Source organism: Onthophagus taurus, chromosome 7 (genome assembly GCF_036711975.1).
Source record: "Onthophagus taurus isolate NC chromosome 7, IU_Otau_3.0, whole genome shotgun sequence".
Lineage (NCBI taxonomy): Eukaryota > Metazoa > Arthropoda > Insecta > Coleoptera > Scarabaeidae > Onthophagus > Onthophagus taurus.
The window spans coordinates 26,683,010-26,704,840 of NC_091972.1; the positions used below are offsets into that span (position 1 = coordinate 26,683,010).

Genomic DNA, 21,831 nt, shown 5'->3' on the forward strand with positions numbered 1-21,831 from the left:
ATATAATAAAGTATATCTATAAACAAGGATAAAATAGTTATATAAACATCTATAAAACCATAATAAAAATTGTTTAATAATTTTCTTTATCTTTATATAATAATTTTATAAATGTTGCATAATTGTGTTACAAAATGCGTTATAAACTATCATAGAATATTTATAAGGCATCGCTAATGTATCCAACGATGAATCTGGATAAAACACTAGTGACTAGCCTATAACCACAGAGTAATCTGTGCCTATAACATAATATTACCAGAAGTGACACTGGAGGTATACCGCCAAACTGATTTTTGTGCGCAAGTACGGTGGCGCCATATTTTTGAAGGGAGTTGTTATGTTGTTATTGTGAGAATGATTGTGAGATAAACTCTGATAACCTCACTTGTGGTTAAACGGTTATGTATCTATGCGCTTATGTCTACAACGTGTTTGATTGTTTTAGTGTATTCATTTGCGATTTAGCTTCATATTTTTAGTATTATCTTAATGTTGGTATTTTATCTTAACCTAGTTTAATTTTACAATACTTATTTGAAGTTATTTAGATACAGTTATTATATTTTTCATTCGTTCTTTTACGTTGTGTTTTGTAATAGTAAGTGGTAGTAAGTAGTAATGGATAGGAAGACGTCGAACCGTTGCTGTATGGTGAAGGGTTGTCGATCAAAAGCGGGGAAAACTTTAAGTTTTTTTCGTGTTCCAAAAAATCAAGAACGGTAAATTAGTTTTATAATTGTTTTTCTTGCAATTAAACTTATATCAATATTATTTTCAGAGCAACTCAGTGGTTGGAAGCTTGTGATCGATTAGATTTGCAAAGCAAATCTGTAGAACACCTATATAAAAATTTTTCAGTATGTTCGTTGCATTTCACAGAAAATATGTACAGTGGTCCATACACAAAAAGGTTATTGCCCACAGCAGTTCCCACCAAATTTCATTTCACACAAACAGGCGGAAAACCTATCAATAAAAGTAGTATTTTATATGGTAATTCCTTTAAGTATTGTTAAACTATGTATATTGTTTATTCAAACTTTTGTTATAGATATTTTAGTTAAACCTACTAACTCAAAAGAAAATAATGTAACTACATTATTTGAAAAAGAGACTTTACCAGGTATAAATCAGGGCACAGTGAAACCTCAATATAACAAACCTCGTTTGAATGGGCTACGAATATAACAGACAAAATATTTTTCAGTCATATTATTAATATTATCTATTTAATACATCAGTATATTTAAATATAAACGCTCATATATAGAATCCAACTCAGGTTATTCCCTAAGCTGCTCTATACAATCTATAAATCAAGGCCTGTAGTTCTAGTTTTAATTACACTGTGCTTCAAATTTTAACTTTTTTTGTGTACAGTAGATCAGTTGAGTGTTTTTAGTTAATTATGGGTTGCTGATTTCAAATACAGGTGTCTCAGCGAGACCGGTCATTAGACGTTTCTGGGGCTCTGGCCAAAATAAAAATTTGAAAATTCAGACTTAAGTATACGTTCTCTTCGTCTAAAATATTTTCAGATTTCTAGCACATCCGGTTTTACCGGAAGTCGCCTAAATTGATATCTCAAAAAACCAGTGTTCTATGATTTTTTGAACAAATGTCCGCTGGAGCAGATTTTTCTAGAAAAATTCGAATAACTCGAGAACGGCCGAATCAAATTGCAAAAAGTAAAGTAATTTATAAACCTTCAAAACAGACAAATCCAAATATGTAAAAATATACAGGTGTTCCATTTAAAAAAATAAAGGAGATGTAAGAAATCTGAAAATATATTAGACGAAGAGAACGTAGTTGATAATACTTAATTCTGAATTCTCAAATTTTTATTTTGGCCAGAATCCCAGAAACGTCTAATGACCGGTCTCGCTAAGACACCTGTATGCCTTCCATTTTTTTGTAACACGTCACGTTTGTTTTTATTCAGCTTTCTCATGGCTGCGAGACTTAGGATTTTATAAGGCAACTATAGATGCAATGAATTTGATATTTGGCACTCAGATATAATATATGAGAAATTGTATACTTATGTATATACAGGCTATCCCGAAACTCAAAGTCAAGCGGGCACCGGGTGAGGGGCCAACCCATACCTGTTCTGATAAAAATAAGAAGCAAATTCTATGTCTCTTAGTTAAGTGGTAATAGACGTATTTTTGTAAATGTTAAAAATCGTGTCCGTACATCCTATCTTTAGGTACTACGGTCCGAAATGTTCGCAATTTAATAGTGATTTTTTTAATAATGTATTCCCTGTGAACCATGCTACTATAGAAGTCACAAATCAACAACAAAAGTAGTTAGTATAAGTACGAAGGCTTTCACGGCCGGTGTGAATTAAACTAAGATTAGAACTAAAACTAGAACTAACACTAGAAACTTTCGGGTTTTGCCGTGCGTCTTTTAATAAAAGGTTTGACGTTTCGGATGCCATGTTGCAACCTTCTTCAGAAACTGGTTCGAAGTGACGAGATCAAAAAATCGGTAACTATATATAAGTCGGAAAAAACTAATTAATAATCAGTTAATGCTAATAACAAACTAATTAATAACTAATTGCGTCGCGTCCGGTGTGAGGCGGGAAGAGGTCTTCGTGTTCACCACCATCTTCCATGTTCTGCTAAGCTCCCAGCCATCCTCTCTGTTGACGTTATTTTTATGTCGGTGAATCTCTATGGCTTCTCTTGTCAGTCTTTGGTAGTATCTGTTGTCCCTAGCCAGCACCTTTGTTTGTTCGAAGTCTATTCGGTGCCCCTCTGCGTGGCAATGTTCAAAATTAAACAAACAAAATGAATTATTAATTTATTTATTATTAATTTCATAGCATTATTTTCTTAAAACTAAAGCAAATGCTCAAATTGTTTGCCGTCGGCACTAATACAAGCGCTAATCGTCGCAGAAAAGATCTTTTTACTAGGTGTGGAAATCTCTTTGCATTTATTTCTTCTGCTGCTGTATAAATATTGTGGCTCAGTTCGGCAAGACTTTCAATTGGTTTTTAATACACTGTTTCTTTTATGTAATCCTAATAAAAAAAAATCAAGGGGAATTAGGCCCAGAGAATGAGGAGGCCACGTAATCGAACAAAGACGCCCAATTCATCTGGCTATTCTGTATGCATCCCGTACAGGACAAACATAATGAGCTGGGCAACCATCTTATTGAAACCACATTTCTCTGTAGATATTGAGTGGCACATCTTCTAAGAAACTTGTTAAATTATTTTGGAGGAAATACAAATAATATACGAAAGTATGAATTGTTTAAATAATGCGTTTTTTGCAGAAAAAGAGGCAATAATATTTTTGAGGAAAAGAAAAATGGCAAGTGTTATACCATTTTGGAATCTTGACTAAACTGGCCATCTTTTAAAATAACTTGCTAAGAGTGTTATACCACTCCTTTGTTTAGAAATCGTGTGTCAAACTAAATAGACATATATTCTTTCAACCTTAACTCAATCAAACTAATACATATTTTTGCAAAACTAACGACGTTTGTTGTTTGATTTGTGACTGCTATAGTAGCATGGTTCATAAGGAATACATTATTAAAAAAAACACTATTAAATTGCGAACATTTCTGACCGTAATACCTAAAGATATGATGTACGGGAATGATTTTTAACATTTTCAAAAATATGTCTACTACCACTTAACTAAGAGACATAGAATTTTTTTTTATTTTTACCAGAACAGGTATGAGTTGGTCTCTCACCTGGTGCCCGTTTGACGTTGAGTTTCGGGGCAGCTTGTATACGTATAAAATATAAAAAACTTCTTAGTTGCTTATATTTTAAATATTTATTGGAACCGGTTTCGACACATAAAGGTCATCATCAGCCAAAACCTTGCAAGCGGAAAATAAAAAAGAAAAATTACATCAAAATCTAATTTCGTTATACAAATTATACAGTGTTTCACGTAACTGGTTTGTTAGAACTTTTTAAGGTTCCACTATTCGTAGAGATTTGAAATTTTGGTAGCATGGGTTGTTCATTTGGAACTTTCGATCTAAAATATTTTCAAGATGGCCGCCACTTTCGTTCTACCAGAAATAGACCATAACTTCGCTATTTTAAATGTAGCATTCCATTAGTTTTATTTTATTTTACAATAGTTTTTATTACACAGTTTAATTGTACGTAAAAAAATAAGTTGACTTTGATAAAAGTTATTGGTACCTAGCGTTTTTCGTTTTCGAGTTATTTTGGTTTTAAACTTTTTTTGGTAAATTTCAACATGGTCTTTAAAACTCCATATCTCAGCCAAAGTTCATTCAAAAAAGATCTACTTTGGCACGATTACTCTTCAGATGTTGCCAAATAGATTGTCATTTGTTGTATTGGAGTATCTTATACAGGCTGGTCAAAAATTGAATTACTGTTTCTCCACATTCAATGGCGAGAAAATCGAAAATTTTAAATGGAACGCCCCATATTTTTTTAGACTATCAGAAAGAGAATTTAATTCTCTACAAATTATCTATAAATATTCCCATACCTATTTATTGTTGTTTGCCTCATATTGCGAAATTTATTAAAACATGCACGAAATGCAGGTGAGAGATGCCAGTTTTTGGTCTATGTTTGTATTATTGTTGCCATTAGTTACATTTGACAACGGGTGTAAGTTATTGAACATCATGGTAAACTATTCCAACGCCGATATTTGAAATTTATTTTGTATTGATGGCGAATATAATAAACTTTCGGACAAGACGTGTCGAACACTTAATGAGAGATGCCTAACAAACCTAACGCCCATCACAAGGAAAAATTTCAAAAAATTGATAAGGAATTTATTAGTTCTGGATATATCGAGACCAAAAAAAAATCGCATATTTCCGGTCACCAGTGATGAAGACAACGAAATAAATAATTTAACGTACATATATTATTGCATTTCCAAATTCAATTTAATAACAAATTTATATTATAAATTTATATTTTTATTCAAATCTAATTTTTGTCATTATCTTTTTGTTTTAATAGTTTCATTTATTTGATCTTCTGTTTGTTATTTTTGGTAAGTAAAAACTAGTAAACTAAAAGATTATCAATCGTAGTTAATAGTACAAATAATAATAGAAATAAATTAAACAAAAAACTGTCAAAATGTCATGGCCTTCTAATAAAAATACAAACGGTTTCCTGCATTTCCTGCATGTTTTGATAAATTTACGAATATGAGAGAAACTACAATAAATAAGTATAGGAATGTTTATAGATAAATTGTAGAGAATTAAGAGAATTAATTATTTTTCCCTTTCGTGTAGGCTAATAAAATATGGGCTAATAAATTAACTGGTCATATTATCGACTTGAATAACACCAAAGTTTTACATAATTTCGAGAAAGGGTTTAAACTGGATCTTTTAGAAAAATATGAAATCGATAATCATAGGAGAAATAAAAAAATAAATCTTCTCAACGATCAAGTTGACACTTTTTACAACCCATTATACTCCTTCTTATCAAAAAGCTAAACTAAACAAATAAAATAATAATTTTCCGATTTTACCATCGTTTTATTCATCTGATTTTAATATGTAACCGGTTTATTCGGGTAGTGTACTTACTTTCATTGTAAATTTTCCATTATTGTATGCTGTGTTCGGCTTGTCGTACGTTTCATTTTAATTTGTAACATATTTATTTAATTTTAACATTTTACCATAGTTTATTTATTTAAATTTTCAAATGTGTTATTTTTATAAAACTCAACGTTAACCTTTCTTCATTTATGACGTAAGTTATATAATTTTTATAACGAAATTAGATTTTGATATGATTTTTCTTTTTTATTTTCCGCTTGCAAAGATTTTGGCTGATGATGACCTTTATGTGTCGAAACCGGTTCCAATAAATATTTAAAATATAAGCATGTAAGAAATATATACATTTTCCCATATATAATATAAACTTGCAACATGGATTCATACAATCAAACCTTGATATAAGGTGAAGAGTGCTACCTTTTAGTGGTATTGTCATGTTTGTACCACTTCCGGTTACACCGGAAATTGTTACTACATAACTATTTAAAAAAAACTGTAAAATTTTATTTGGCAGTTGGGTACATAATGTCTAAATAACTTTTATTTGAAAAATTATTTTACATCATTTATAATTTCCCAGAAAAAAAATAAACGAATTCAAAAACGCATTGATATAAGGTGAAGAGATAACATTAAGCAGCAGCTCGATCTATACCCAGACAATGTTCTATAACAGCTTTAAGGCTGTCCCAGACAATTTGCTGATTTGGCAAAAGAGCTTCCTCAAACTGGATATCTTTTATTAATCTGCGAATATCCGGCCCATTCAATATTCCTTAAAATAAATATTTTATGAGATTCCTAAAAATCAAGATATTATTTTATATTATAAATACTATCTTGATTTTAACAAACCTTCTTTTATTTTAGCTTGGCTTAATTTTGTGAAAATATCTCCAAGACGTTTAAAAGCAATGCTCTTTCTACCTAGTGATTTCAGAAAATTTTTCACTAAACCCAATTTTATGTGCAAATGTGGTAGTAAAACGTTATCTTGTGATACAAGTGGTGTGTTTATTACATTTGCACGACGTATAATATACTCTTCATGTGACATCTAATTATTTTTCGCATATTGATTTCCGTGATATCATAGACATAAACAGCACATGTTCTTTGTATATCCTAATTGTAATCCAGTCAACAATCAGATAATCTTTAGATCAGCATAAATTCTCCATTGATGTTCTTCGTATTTCAAAATACCAAAAATAAATTTCATTTTTTCTTACGTTTCACGTGTTTCATGTGCACCAACCGCGACGGCGGTGTACTCCGATGAATTCCCTTCATTTGAACTTGGATGTATTGGAGGTGGATTGACATCACTATGTAGTAGTGGAGTTTGTACTGATGGTACCGTTTTATATTTCAAAAGTAAACGTGACCTATTGTTTGCACATACATAACAATTGTCAATGGAATGTGTTCCTGAATTTGTCCAGATCAATGGAGTACCATATGGCATACATTTGCATTTACTAATAAACCACGCATGGTGCCCATAAGATATTTTGTACGACTGGCATATTAAAATGTTGCAGGTACAAATTGGCAATATGCAATGTAATTTTCCTTTTTCTTGAACTTATACTTGAACGTATATGTACCACAAGCGTAGCAAAACAAACTGATTTTTTTCGAACAAATACTCAAAGACACAACTCAAAATTAGAACTTCAACAACTCTTTATTACGAAATTGAATTGCAAAAATGAATTTTAGCTCCACCTGTTAGGGCAGTCGGATAAAGTATAAAACTGGTATCGCGGGGTATAAGCGGTCTTAAAAACCGGTTTTCAAAACTGTTATCAAAATTTTTTTAAAACCAGTTTTAAAAACTGTTGTCAACATTTTAATATACGTTTAAAAATATTTTTTATGTCAATATTATTAATGTTGTTTTATTCCGCTATACCCGTTTTACCTCAATTGACCTTAACAAAAAGATCTGCTTTAGAAGCATGTAATTCCAAAGTGTTTTTCAATTCGTTTATTTTTTTTTCTGGGAAATTATATATGAAGTAAAAAAAAATTTCAAATAAAAGTTATTTAGAATTACATTATATGTATAACCAACTGCTAAAAAAATTTTAAATTTTCATAAAAATAGTGATGTCAGTAACAATTTCCGGCGTTGCCGAAAGTGGTACAAATATGACACTACCACTAAAAGGTAGATCTCTTCACCTTATATCAAGGTGCCAAATATCAAATTTATTGCATCTACAGTTGTCCTATAAAATCATTTGTCTAGCAGCAGTGAAACACTTAAATAAAAAAAACGTGACATGTTACAGAAAAATGGAAGGCATATTTGAAATCAGCAACCCAAAATTAACTATAAACATTCAAGTCATCAACTGTAGAAATATCTTGCAGCACAGTGTTATTATTCAGCGTTAAATTGTTGTATATTTTTATTGAACTAAAAGTGCAACTAATCTTAGAACTAGAAACGTTCGGGTTTAGCCGTCTTAAAAACACATGGCTAAACTCGATCAAGATCTTTATTTTATATTGTGAACCTTAAGTCTGAAGCTAACAACATTACAAAACGCGTATAGAATAAATTAGGCATTTTCTAATTCAAAGTGAAATGGTAATTGCTTACCTATACGTGACGTCACTTGGTATGAATATAAAGTTATTTAGACTGAACGCAACGGAATGGATAGCTATCCGAATTTGTGTGCATTAAAATTATTTATTCAAACAGTACCATATGGTACTATGTATTAGTCCGTTATATCGAGGTTTTACTGTACTTTATTTTCAATCTCTACAGAGTGTCTCAGCGAGACCGTTCATTAGACGTTTATGGGGTTTTGGCCAAATGAAAATTTGAAAGTTCAGGTTTAAGTATAATCAATTGCGTTCTCTTCGACTAAAACATTATCAGATTTTTAGCACTTCCGGTTTTACCGGAAGTCGCCACCTACTTTATTTTTTTAAATGGAACACCCTATATATTTTTACATATTTGGATTTGTCTATTTCTAAGGTTTATGAATAACTTTACCTTTTCCAATTTGATTCGGCCGTTCTCGAGTTATTCTATTTTTCTAAAAAAATCTGCTCTAGAAAACACTCGATTTTTGGGATATCAATTTAGGATTCAAAACATGATTAAGCAACATGATGAAGTATGTTTTGGTGCCTAGAACGGCTGTCTAGATCCTTTGATCACTTTACTTTTAAAATTAACTTTTCGAAATTTGGAAGTACCATAACTTCATTTTTTTAAATGGTACCCACCATATTTTATTACTTAGTTGTCTTCGGCGTCTCAACTTTTATATCCCATATTCATAAACCTTGAAAACAGACAAATGCAAATATGTAAAAATATACAGGTGTTCCATTTAAAAAAATAAAGTAGGTGGTGACTTCCGGTATAAGCGGAAATGCTAGAAATCTGATTTTAGTCGAAGAGAACGCAATTGGTAATACTTAAATTAGAATTCTCAAATTTTTTTTGGCCAGAGCCCCAGAAACGTCTAATAAACGGTCTCGCTGAGACACTTGTATATTAATTTTTAAATATCTTGTAGAAGCAGGAGAATCCAGAGATCAATATATAGAAGTTCATGATACACAAGAACAGTTATCAGGTAAATTCAAAAATATGTTTATTTAGTTTACCATTATTACAATTCTTTATTTTCAGAAGCAGTATTCAGTCCTTTATTGGTAGAAATACGTTCAGAGTGCATAGGTAAAATTTTACTTTTTATTTGGGCCTTTATCTTCATAATTTTATTAATTTTTTGTTCTCTACATACTGTTTTTATTATCACTGACATAAATATTGTGGTTTATTTTTTTGTTAGATCAAAGAACTAAATTTATTTAATTAATTAAGATTATTTTATTAATTAAGAATGAATTTAATTTTCTTATTGTAATTATAAATGCATATATTTTATAGACCGCCCAATATTTGGTGAAGTGGATACACAAGCGACCCAGGTTTTGCCAGTTCCATCCACTTCTAGGTCTACATCAGGTATTGTAATATTTCCTATTAGGTATTACTGTTGATTACTGTAGTAAATTTGGAAGTGGACCACAAAATCGGTATTTTAAATTGAATAGTGTGGTTTTAATTATAAATTCTTTAGGCAAAATTACGTTGACTTTGATAAAAATTGTTGATTACAGTTTTTCGTTTTCCAGTTATTTTAATATTCAATTTCTTTCAGCAGTTATCAATATGTTTGTTTTAAACCGTATTTCTTAGCCACTGTACAAGTAACAATGTTGGAAATTTGTGTAATTATGCTTTAAATGTTCACACGCAATTAGGTGTAGATATGATAATAATTACCGAGTTTGGGCCACAGCGACCTCAGTTTAATTAGTTAAATCGAGGCGTTACAATATCAGCACTGTCAGGAATGTATAATATTAATCACTGAACCTAGGCTGCAAGCGACATCAGCTTAATTAGTTAAAAGAGTTACAACGTCATTTGATAAACCGAAGCCTCTTGCGGCCAAGAACAACAGTGTAGTGCATTTTTCTCCTCATCTGACATATCAAATGTCAGATGAGTTTTATCCATATTCGCTATTTGGCTTAGTTCCACACTAGTTTTCTTTCGATATTTAATGATAAAGTGATGGAAAGATAATATTTTCTCTTCGTGTACTTGCGGCATTTTCTGAAATATTTTGGTTTTGGTTTGCATGCTAAGTCCATGATGTTTCATAAACCTGAAACAATGTTAGCAAGCTTGTAAATCCCCGCAACTCATGCTCGTCGCATCGGTGCACTGCTGCTCCCAGTAGAATGCAATGTTTCCAGATAGAGATTGGTTTTCTGCAGCATCGAATATATGAGCATTTTTAACTGGCGGCAATTTTATATCAATTTTGAGTTTAAGACGCATCTGAATTTTGGAGGCGATTAACCACTGAGCCTCATCAATACACTTTCAGGGCAGAAAGACTACGGTCGATAGCCATTTTGGGCCAACGTTTTTTTATATATACAGGGTGATTTGTAACATACGGAGCAGACTAAAAGAGTAGGTACTAGGAGACAAATTGAAGATAGTTTCTTAATAATGTTTTGATCACAACTTAATAATCACAAAGATATAGAACGTTAAAGTTGAATTAATGGCCGAGCATTTCTTAGCATATACGGTATTACACTACGTTTAAATTCAAACTGCGAATATTTCGAGGTTATTCCCACAATGCAAAATTAATAAAAATAATAAAACCTTTATAATATAGCAGTTACGGCTATTTAAAAATTTGTTAAAACACTCAAATGGTGGTGTTTGTTTATTGAGAACCGCTGATACCATGTTTTTATTGCTGCCAATCCAGTTGATTTGGTTACTTAGCAGCGGACAAGTATTTTAATTATTTTTTACTGAATATCAGCGGTTCTCAAAAATGGACGTTAAATTATTCAAAACATTAACATGCGATATCTTTGTAACTATTAAATTTTTAACAAAACATTATTAAGAAAATCTCTTCAGTTTTATCTCTAGTACCTACCCTATTAGTCTGCTCCGTATGTTATAAATCACCCTGTATACATTTTTTTTTTCTTTCTATCTTTGTTTTCTTATTGTAAATATTTTAATTTGTTGACCTAAATAAATATTGATCTCTCTGTCCCCTATACTTGTATGTATGTATGGATTCGGGAGCGCGTGCGTTTACCGCCCATTGCACACTCTTGTCACATCAACCAGCCTAAGGTTTTGCCAAAGGCTAGGATAGCTCCTAGAGGTGCATTCCTGATATCATCTGTGGTTGGCCATTCCTCCCCAATCACACAATATGTGTTTAACCGTCTCGTCATCCTGTTCGCAGGCTTGACAGAGAGGGGAGTCAGCAAGCTTCATATTTTGAAGGTGCTGATTTACCTTACAGTGTCCCGGAGGAGACCTGTGACAGTTCGAAGGGCACTTTTCCCAAGCCCTACGAGGAACTGAGCTGTTGCGGCTGAAGGATATTTTAACAATTCCTTGGCGAGATGACAGCCCGGGGTTCGGTCCCACTCGCTTAAGAATTTTTTGTGGATAATGCGCTTAATTGACTCGATATGAGTAGCTAAAGAGGGGGTAATTATTGGCTCGGGTGCACAGAGCGCTCTACCGGCAGCACGTTTGGCTAGCCTGTCCGCGTGGTTGTTACCCTTGGAGCCAGAATGCCCCTTAACCCACTGGATTCTGACTCGATTATATTTCACGGCCTCCTGCAGTGCTGTGTGACAATCCATTACAAATGCAGACGTTATAATAACTCTGCTTAACACTAAAAGACATTGTTTACTGTCTGTAAAAATAGTAAAACACTTACCCCGCTTGTTGGAGTCAACAATGCAGTCGGCAGCAAGTTTAATAGCAGTCAGTTCCGCTTGTATGACGATGGTACTAGATCCTAAAGGTTCTGAGAGGCGAATCCGGGGATCGTGAGAGAAGACCCCCACGCTTGAACCATTTCGTTCTTTTGAACCATCAGTGTAGATCTTAAAAATTCTATGTCCATCTACTACTGTGGGACTGACGTGGGTGAGGTACTTCTTTGAGAAAACATATTTTGCTGGTCTGTGATGTCTTACACTCGAGTAAGGGTGTGTCTAACACTGCTCTCCTCCAGAGTGTTGAACTGCTGCCAGCGTCCCCATCCTTCATAATTCCTGCTGATTGTAGTCTTTTCATGGTTACCAAGGCCACTTCTTGAATATGTAGGTGGAGTGGTGGTAAATTTAACATGACTTTCATGGCCGCGGTGGGGGTTGATCTCAGCGCACCTGTAAAATACAGACACGCGAGTCTCTGTATTCTATTGCGTGCAGTGGTGGCAGTAGACTTAGAAGTCCTAGTTCACCATACCACCGTACCGTAGGTTAGCATTGGGCGAACCACGGCAGTATAAATCCACAGGGCTATCTTGGGGGGACAAATCCCATGTCCCCCTACTGGCCGAAGGCGACACAAGCTTTATTAACCTTTAACCCGCGCTCTATAATGTATTATGTACACCACATATATGAATAAGAGATGTATAGGGATAAGAAAACATGTTTCCTCGATTTTTCATGCTGTTTTATTGAGATACAAAAACTACAGTTCTCAACAAAAAAGGCAAACTCTTCAACAAAGAAAAGATTCAAGAAAAAAAAAGCCTCTAAATATTAATATCTCACATATTATGTATGGTTAGTTTGTTTTATCCGCTGCTTGCTTCACCATTTTTGCAGGAATCGCATGTAACAACTGTTGTCATATGTTGTTTGCAAAGTGACCTGCGTGCAACTACTCTCAACTTCGTTCAGAGAGATATGGCTTCATCAAACCTAAGGAGAGCACCAACAAAAATTTTCTTCTGTGCTTGTAAACTGCATCGACATGAGTAGCATTATAGAGCAGTTATCCATTGATCCCCGCGATGTTCATCAGTTGGAAGAATATAAACAAAGGCCATCTTCTTGTCCTTCTTGATATTGAGTATGTGCCACACATTTTATCAACGGTATCAACTCCTCCTTTGGTGACGTTATAATGTAAGATGACATCAGGCATACTCGAAATTGGATCTGTATCTCCATCCTCGTGCATTGTTGAGATTAATACGACCGCTTTATTTGTTTTCGGTACGTAGGAAACCAATGTTACATTTTTCTGGAATCCAAACAACGAAGATTTCACAGATCTAGTTTTATGAGGCAAAAAATCTTGGTCCCAATCATAGTAATTTTATCTTCCAATAATTCTTTCGCTAGCGGATAACACTTGGAATATACTGAAGAAAACTACAGCGTCCTCGGAAAGGTATCAACATTTCATTAATTGTTAAAAATTCGCCCACAGAGTAGTTGTTCTTGCAATTCTCTATGAATTTATCTATGACCCATCTTATTGCAGCTGATTTATCTATCTTTTGTCTTTGATTCCTTGTACTTTTATCATCAAATCGGATATCGGCAAGTAAAAATAGGAATCTGTCTTTACCCATACATGCTCGCAAAATTTCAGAACTGGTACCATCTATTGTCCAGAGTTCCAAAAAGTGATTTTATTAAAAGTGTATGATTTTGCTTCTTATATCCAGATAACAATAGCAAACCCATGAATGCTTGCATTTCTGTTTTTTATACGTCTTTAGCGTCACGTTCTCTCATAAATTGAGACCTAACATTCGAAATGTGTAGATTCGTGCATTCAGTTATGTACTGTATCATTTCATCAGTGAATATTCTCATATAGCATCTACTTCATTTTGAATGTCCCTTGCTTGTTGTTTGCCACCGGGAAAAATTTTCACACTGAATTTGTTTTTTAGCGAATTTTTGCTCTATCTAGTCAGTTTATCTTTGGCAATAAAGTAACTGCTATTTCCAACATCTTCTAAATCATCGGAGTCGTTACCTTCGATTTCTGATTCGGAGTCATGTTCAGTGTCCTCTATGTACATTTCAGAAGAAGTATCAGCATCATCGTCGTGTAATTCTTCTTCCGAATCGGAGTCGCAAATTACTTGAGCCAGCTCCTCTAATTCACCCTGCTTCAATTTTTTGGAATCTTTTATTTTTACTTTGTCCCTAAAATGATAAAAATTAAAACTAATTCTATGGACAAATAAGAGCCCTAAATGGCAGTCAATATTACTTACATAGCTACCCGCGCGGTGTAGTACACCAAATAAATTGTCAATAAACCAACTAACTTTCCAGCCACCAAAGTGTAAGTATCTGAGCACCTCGGTCGTAGGCATGAGTGGGGTTTTAACCGCTTTTTAAGTAGAAATGGTGTATTTTATACACCGGTGCGGATAGTTAAAGGTTAACTCTATTATCTAGGTGGGATTTCCACGTTAACTTACTGTCTATTATTAAGCCCAAGTACTTCACTTCCTGTAGACAGTTTAAGTTTAGTTTTAGCAAGGGTTGGCAGTCTAGGATTGCCTATGTTGCGCATGCGTGTAAAAAGAACCATCTCTGTCTTCTTGGGATTGACTTAAAGGGATTGTTTATTACACCAATTCTCAATTAGATTGAGTGCTTCCTGCATCCTGTCGAGGAGTACATCTCCTACACTTCCCACTGTAATTAAGTCGAGGCCGCTTGTGGACGAGGTGTAGCAATATGATGACCACTTTCAGATTAATATATATACACAGAAAGAAGAATGCCTATGTCCATATGCCTTTTTTATAAGTAACTGTTTTCTGCCAATCTTACTACGTGCAGGAATTGCCCACATTTTCTTATTGCTTGCTACATTTTTAGCTTCCTGTGTAGTTTCCTCTTTTGGTGATTATGTTATTTACTGTTTTATCCCAAATGTCTCGCGATCTTCCTCTTTCTCCACTCTGTTGCTTTCTTGCCCACCATATTCGTTTCACCTGTCAAATATCCTACATTCTCTGTAGATGTTTCCACCCACTGAGCTGCTTCTTTTCCATAAAATCGTCCGTAGCTCCTTGTCTGTCTTCGTCGCTCACTTTACTCTTCTCAGGTATTTCATCTCTACAACCTACAATCTACTCTTTTCCTGTCTTACGCTTTCCTTTTACGTCTTTTCTATTCTTGTAGGTATTTATCTCTTTTTCTTGGTTTCCATAGTTATCTATTTCGATTCCAAGGTACTTGAATTGCTTAATATTCAATATTCATTCCATCAATCACTATTTTCAAATTTTCATTTCCACTATAATTTTTGTTTTCGATTTGTACATCTTTATTCCAAAATCCCATTCCATTAATTTAAACTTACATTTAGTTCTTTTTTGCTTCTAGCTACAATAACTACGTTATCCGCGAATGCAGTAGTAAGATTTCTGTTCCCTGTGATTCCAAAGCATATCATTCCAGTGTAATTAAAACCGAGGCCACTTGCGAGCGATGCACCACGATATAATGACACGTTTCGTTGATATATTAATTACTTCGTCCCGATATATACGAAATTATTGGCATAATTTGATTCCAAATCGTAGCATTGGACGGCCATGTATTTTCTTCTTTGGGGATACCTTAAGTGTGAGGAGTATAAGATTAGAGCTCATTTCGGGATATTAACCATTTTTAGAATATTATAAAGGAATATGTTAAATACGTTAAAACAAAAATAAAAATTAAATTAGCGAAGCGTAATTATACAACTTTTTGACTTTGTTGCTTTTACAATGACCGAGAAATACGGCTTCAATCCGTTCATTGCCAAGCAGATAAGTGAAATTTCGTGTGGTGGCCAAATCTTTTTTTTTTTAGTTTTTTCCACGCCATATCGCGTGATCAGCCGTTTGGTGAGAATTCACATCACGTGGTACCGCGTGATTGACAATGAACGTGTTAAAATACACTTTTTGGCGACATTCTATATTCATTTTTGATGTTATGAATTTAAATATCATACTACAGCGGATGTAGAACCATTATTACTAATTGATATTTCACATACATATTTACTTTATATAAATATTTTGACTGTTTTGTTTGTAGAAACCCAGACGCAAATAAATAATTCTCTGTCTTCGAGAACACCGCGCAAGAAAATATTGAGAATTCTTCGACAAGAAAATTTAAAGGTGCAAACGTTGTTCCCTGAGGCTGCTGAAAAATCGTACACGATTGAAGATTTCTACAATTGTTGTGATAAATTTTTACCTAAAGACTTAGCAAAGTTTGTAAAAGTCCAAGCGAGATTGTATAATAATTCTTGAAAAGAGAGACGACATTAGATGTGTTAAGTGTACACAATTGTGACACGTGCCACAGTATGTTTTTAGATAGTAATTTAGAAATAAGTAATTTATTTATTCATTTTAAGGGGATTCCGGTAGAGAGGATCCAAGAATGCATTGTCTTTTATTTTTTTTGCAATTAAATACCTTGTAAAATATGTTTGTGAAAGTATATTAAAAATTCGCATTATTTTAGAAGATATAGCATATGAAACGTATACTTCCACGCAGTATACGTGGAACACTTCAAAAAGCGAGTTTTAGTATGTTCTTCTTTAGTTTATACCATTTTTCTTTGTAATATATTTTAGAGACTTTAACACAACAAATTTGTACAAGAAAGTACAATGAACTGACAACGTACTATGGCTTGGCTACCTGAAAACATTCCGAATCTATAGAAGATATTAACAAAGAAATTTGGGCAGTGTACTGTTATAAAAGTTCCATAGATGAAAACCCACAACATCAAAAGTATCCCGAAGACTGAAACAGTTAATGTGAAGTGGTGTAAAGCCGAATTCGCATATTTAACATATTTCTCATCAAACTCGCCGCTGGATTTACATGTTATAGAGAAATTAAGGTCCCTTTGTCAAGACTTATCCCATGATGAGCTGCTCGAACGTTGCTTTAGTGCAGAATCCAAAAATAATAATAAGTTGTTAAATCCGCCAATTTACTCTGAAACATTTACATTATAGGACAGTTACAATTACATAAGGTGCAGCTTTCATAACTATTATAATCCTTAATAATGAATTAATACTAATTTTGAAGATTATGGATCTGACGGGAATAAAAATTGACCAAGCAGAATTGCATCACATAGCCGCAATCATCCCCATTAGCCAAGCAGGAATATGTTCGCCCGATTGTATAAGAAACGCATCACAGAGATGAAAGAATTTACTAACTAACTGTAAAGACTTGTATTTCAGAGTTTCCACAACTTAATTGGTAATCATGATTCCTTATAATCTATTGACTCAAATTGCGCTCAAACTTTGTACACATAGGTTTCGTCTGAACTAAAACCAAATAAAAATATTAATTTTTATTAATTCTAGAGACCTTTATAATGTAAAAAAGAACATAAATAGACGGAATGCAATCTTCAAATTAGCACCATTTTGTTTCTTTTGTCATTTTTTTATTTTATACCCTTACACCTTAATATATTAATGAAAATACGGCTGGTGAACAGTATTTAAAGAAAGAGACCGTATGTAAAGAATTTTACGTTTTCATATATTTTAGTGGCAGTCAGGAAGAGCTTCCATTTAACTGATAAAGAATATAAACTGGTAGTAAGCAGTTGGTTACGACAAGCGAATTTACGTTATAATGGGCGAAATAAGGAATATTGTTATTTTATTTTAGTATTCTTTCTTTCGTCTACTAGTCGCAATACTGAAAACGTAATGCAAGAATCGCAGCTCAAATATGAACCAAATGAAAGTTGTTCTGTGCGAAGGGGGAGATCATATGACGATAACATTTTTTATCTTGACCTTATTTTCAAGGTTATATGAAGGTGACGACCAATTTTTTAAATGACACCCTATATATTTTATTGTAAAATCTGAATCTGTGGATAAAAGAAAGTAATTAAAAAAAAATAAATAAAAAAGTTTACTGTTTGGTTTTGCCAGTACAATGGCAAAACATCTTTTGAAAAAAATTGAAATTTCTTCAGAAACAATTAACTAACGTTTATAATCTAGCAAAAATAAATAAAATTTATGAATTTTTAAACATTTTCCTATCCGCTTCGATACATTGTCTCTAGTTCTTAATTCTTAGAATACTATTTAAGAATGCTCAACAAAAAAATCTAGAAGAGGTACATCGGGTGATCTGGCTCAATACCTTTGGAAAGAGGTCTAAAAGGTTCCGACATTTCTCCGCCTTTGTCAATTTGATAATAGATTAACACATGAAAACAAGAGTTCGTGGAACTGCTCATGTCGGCATTTTCAGAATATCGCTTTCAGAGACTTAATTGGTTGAATTGTTTTAAAATGTAACAGGTAACACTAAATTTGCATAAAAACTGCTTGGCAACAAATTCTGAGTACATTCCATCGTTTTACATTTAGGCAAAGTGTTTAAACTAAGTCATTAAATCATGGATACTCTAAGTGTGGCAGAGAAAGTGGAAATGATTTTTATTTATGGAGAAAGTGGCAGAAAACTTGCTGATAGTATCTTTGTATCGAGAACGTTTTCCTGATCGAAATACGCCTTCAAGAGGTACCTTTTACAGAGTTGTGAATGATTTTACTAACATTGGAAATGTGGAATCAAGAAAAAGAACTCGGCCAGCAACTGTAACTACGGAAAAAAAGGAAATTGCGGTATTAGCTAGCGTTGAGGTAAATCCTTAAGTTAACACTCGACGACTTACAATTGACGCCGGAATATCGAAGACCACATTTCATTGCATCAATAGCTTTATGGATTTTGAAAATCGATTAATATTTTGTCAATGGGCACAAGAACGAATGCGGTTGGACGTCAATTTCTTTAGTAACGTTCTATTCTCGCATGAGTCTAGTTTTACAAACAAAGGACAAGTCAATAGACATAACATGCATTATTGCACGGCTGAAAATCCGAGATGGTTGCGTGAAGTAGAACATCAACGACCTTGGTCGGTTAATGTTTGGTGTGCCATAATTGGTGATAAATTGATCGGTCTATACTTTATTGATGTTACTTGTAGATTTGACCAGGGACGAAAGACAAAATATGTGGCTGGAAAATGTTGGGTGTCCATCACATTTTTCACATATTGCACGTGAAGCTTTAGATCGGGATTATGCTGGGCGACGGATTGGAAGGGGAGGTCCAATTTCCTGGCCTGCCAGATCACCTGATTTAACACCTCTTGATTTTTTTTGTGGGGCGTCCCTAAGGATAATGTTTATCGCGAAGTACCGACTACGCCAGAAAACATGAAAAAGCGAATAAGAAATGCATGCAGAAATAGTCAGAGGCAGCGCTACCGGGGGGTGCAAGGGGTGCACTGCACCCAGGCGCCGTCTAAAAGGGGGCCTTTTTAATGTTTTCTCTTATCTTATCTTATAGTCTTCAAAAAGCAGTATTTAGTCTCCACAAAGCAATTTTAGTCTTTAGAAAGCAGTATTTAGTGTTCCAGACGTTGTATTTAGACATGTCGGCAGTATCTAGTCTTCAGAAAGCAGTATTTAGTCTTCTAGAAGCAGTATCTAGTCTTCTGCCAAAGTTATGTATGTTTTCTCCAAAATATTTTATCTTTCTTTTGCAGTATTTAGACCTGTTAGCAGTATCTAGTCTTCAGAGAGCATTATTTAATCTCCACAAAGCAATTTTAGTCTTTAGAAGGCAGTATTTAGTGTTCCAGACGCTCTATTTAGACCTCCCGGAAGTATCTAGTCTTCAGAAAGCAGTATTTAGTGTCCACAAAGCAATTTTAGTCTTTAGAAAGCAGTATTTAGTGGTCCAGATGCTGTATTTAGACCTGTCGGCAGTATCTAGTCTTCAGAAAGCAGTATTTAATCTTCCAGAGCAGTATCTAGTCTTCAGAAAGCAGTATTTAGTTTTTTAGAAGCAGTATCTAGTCTTCTGCCAACGTTATGTATGTTTTGTTCTTGATACTGACAGCTACTTCTATCTGGGTGTCTATCATCATCTTTTTGGGAGCCTCTTATTATCTATACGGATCTTGTAGCACCCGGTACGTCATTTCTGCAGCTGTTACTTTGCTTTTGTGCTTATCCTGCATTGGCAAAGTTTCCGTATTGGTGATTTCCTGTCCTGTGCAATAACAAGACAAGTTCATCGGTTTCTTGTTCATATTCTTCGCATTCTTTTATTGAACACATAAGTATTGCCATGAAAAATCATGTTTGGTCATCACTATTTTGGCAGATGTAACCCTTCACAATAAAAATAATTTTTCGAAATTACACTCGGGTCCGGCCAAATATTCTTAGCGATTGTACAGAGAGGACCCACAGCTTTCGTAACCGTTAAAAAGTTTTTTAAAAAATTATAGAGTGTGATCAGAAATTTGCTCCGTATGTCCCTGTCTCGAAAAGTCAAAAACTTCATTTTTTGAAATGGCAAACCCAATTTTTTCCTTCACTAGCGTATTGTACGCTGAAAAATAAGGGAACTTTGTCATTACTTCCCTATATCTAAAATGTATAGTTTTCGTAGAAACTTGAAAAAAATTAAATTTTCTTGGTTATTAGTAAATTTAAAATTATCAGTTGGCTTTGGTTTGTGTGGTATTGTGGGTTTACATTAAACACTGTTTTGTTATGGTTTAATCACTCTATTACCAATTATTATACTTTAAAAGCAAATAACAATCTGTTTGGTACAATATTTTAATGTGCATCCGTTCTCTGTAACAGTTGTAAAGCAACTCTTTGAACGTGTTTTAATCTGTTCTTTTGTGGAGTCAAATGGTTGTCTTCTACAGTTGGTTCCATCTTTTCTATGTCTGGTGGAGAATCATGTTCTGTTGTAGGTTCACTCACTTCCGGTGGTGTTTCAATACATATTTCAACCATTAAAATATGATGGCTCAATTTTAGGTGATGGTACTCTTGGTATTTCATCGTCAACCGCTATCCTTTGACGTAATTGATCTGCGTGTTTTCTTTTTGGTGTTCCATTTACATCCACTTTACAGGTGTCCCGTATCTTCCGCATCAGAGCATTATACGGTTGTAGGAAGCATTATTCTGAAGCGCACGGCATCACGGCAGAAGGTTGCAACATGGCATCCGAAACGTCAAACCTTTTCTTAAAAGACTTGTTTTGTTTGTATTGCCGCTTGTTTAAAAACGCATGCCGACGCTTGTACTTCTTCGAACGTTACATTGTTTGAAGGGTGTGAACGAATGATTTGTTCTTGCCAACCCGTTTGATTAATTTCAATTATTAATTGATCTCTTAACTGCTCTTTAAGATTATCACCGAAATCGCAATTTCCCGCTAGACCGCGCAGAGCCGAAACATATTGGTTTATCGATTCGTCGTGGCGCCTAAATCTACATGCGAAATTTATTCGTTCCTTAAATACGTATGTTTGTTTCCCGTAAAAGTTATTCAGCACTTGTTTAAGTTCGTCATATGATCTTTGTTTACCGCAATCGGTTTGAAATGGTCCACTAGCCTTTTAAACACCGTTATGTTATGGTTTAATCACTCTGTCAGCTATTAATATACCAACGGTGGGCAAATGCGGCTCGACGAGCCGCATGCGGCTTTTTGAAAAATTATTTGGGGCTCTCGATAAATGTAGTCGGGGTCTTTTTTTTTTTTTAGTATATAAAATATAATTTCTCAATTTTAATATATACGTTTTAAAAGTTTATCAAATAAAAGTTTTTAATACCTTTTTAATATATGTATACGTATTTAATTGCGGCTCCCGAAAAATTTCGAATTTTCAAAAATGGCTCGGACTATCAAGGAGCTTGCCCACCCCTGTAATATACAGTATGTCCACGGAAAAGGTGTTGAATAGGAAAAA

At 33.9% G+C, this 21,831-nt stretch overlaps 1 protein-coding gene and 2 long non-coding RNA genes across 4 annotated transcripts; 2 read left to right on the top strand and 1 right to left on the bottom strand.

Moving 5' to 3' along the window:
- Positions 1–300: 300 nt before the first annotated feature.
- On the top strand, positions 301–17,426 carry LOC111429343 (uncharacterized). Of its 2 annotated transcripts, XM_023065225.2 has the most exons (10): positions 301–722; positions 782–996; positions 1,055–1,126; positions 9,135–9,194; positions 9,251–9,298; positions 9,512–9,589; positions 16,057–16,331; positions 16,385–16,561; positions 16,610–17,022; positions 17,079–17,426. In XM_023065225.2, exons 1-7 carry the CDS (start codon positions 622–624, stop codon positions 16,275–16,277), a joined length of 795 nt encoding a protein of 264 aa, XP_022920993.2. In that variant the 5' UTR covers positions 301–621; the 3' UTR covers positions 16,278–16,331; positions 16,385–16,561; positions 16,610–17,022; positions 17,079–17,426. The 2 variants fall into 2 exon arrangements, with proteins under 2 accessions (XP_022920993.2, XP_022920991.2); XM_023065223.2 differs by having other exon boundaries at positions 16,385–17,022.
- LOC139430398 (uncharacterized) lies at positions 1,133–5,903 on the top strand. The gene is made up of 2 exons (XR_011640879.1): positions 1,133–5,770; positions 5,843–5,903. It is a non-coding gene; the product is annotated as an uncharacterized lncRNA (long non-coding RNA).
- On the bottom strand, positions 13,287–15,750 carry LOC139430397 (uncharacterized). The gene is made up of 2 exons (XR_011640878.1): positions 14,226–15,750; positions 13,287–14,154 (listed from the first exon to the last, which is right to left on the bottom strand). It is a non-coding gene; the product is annotated as an uncharacterized lncRNA (long non-coding RNA).
- Positions 17,427–21,831: the final 4,405 nt, after the last annotated feature.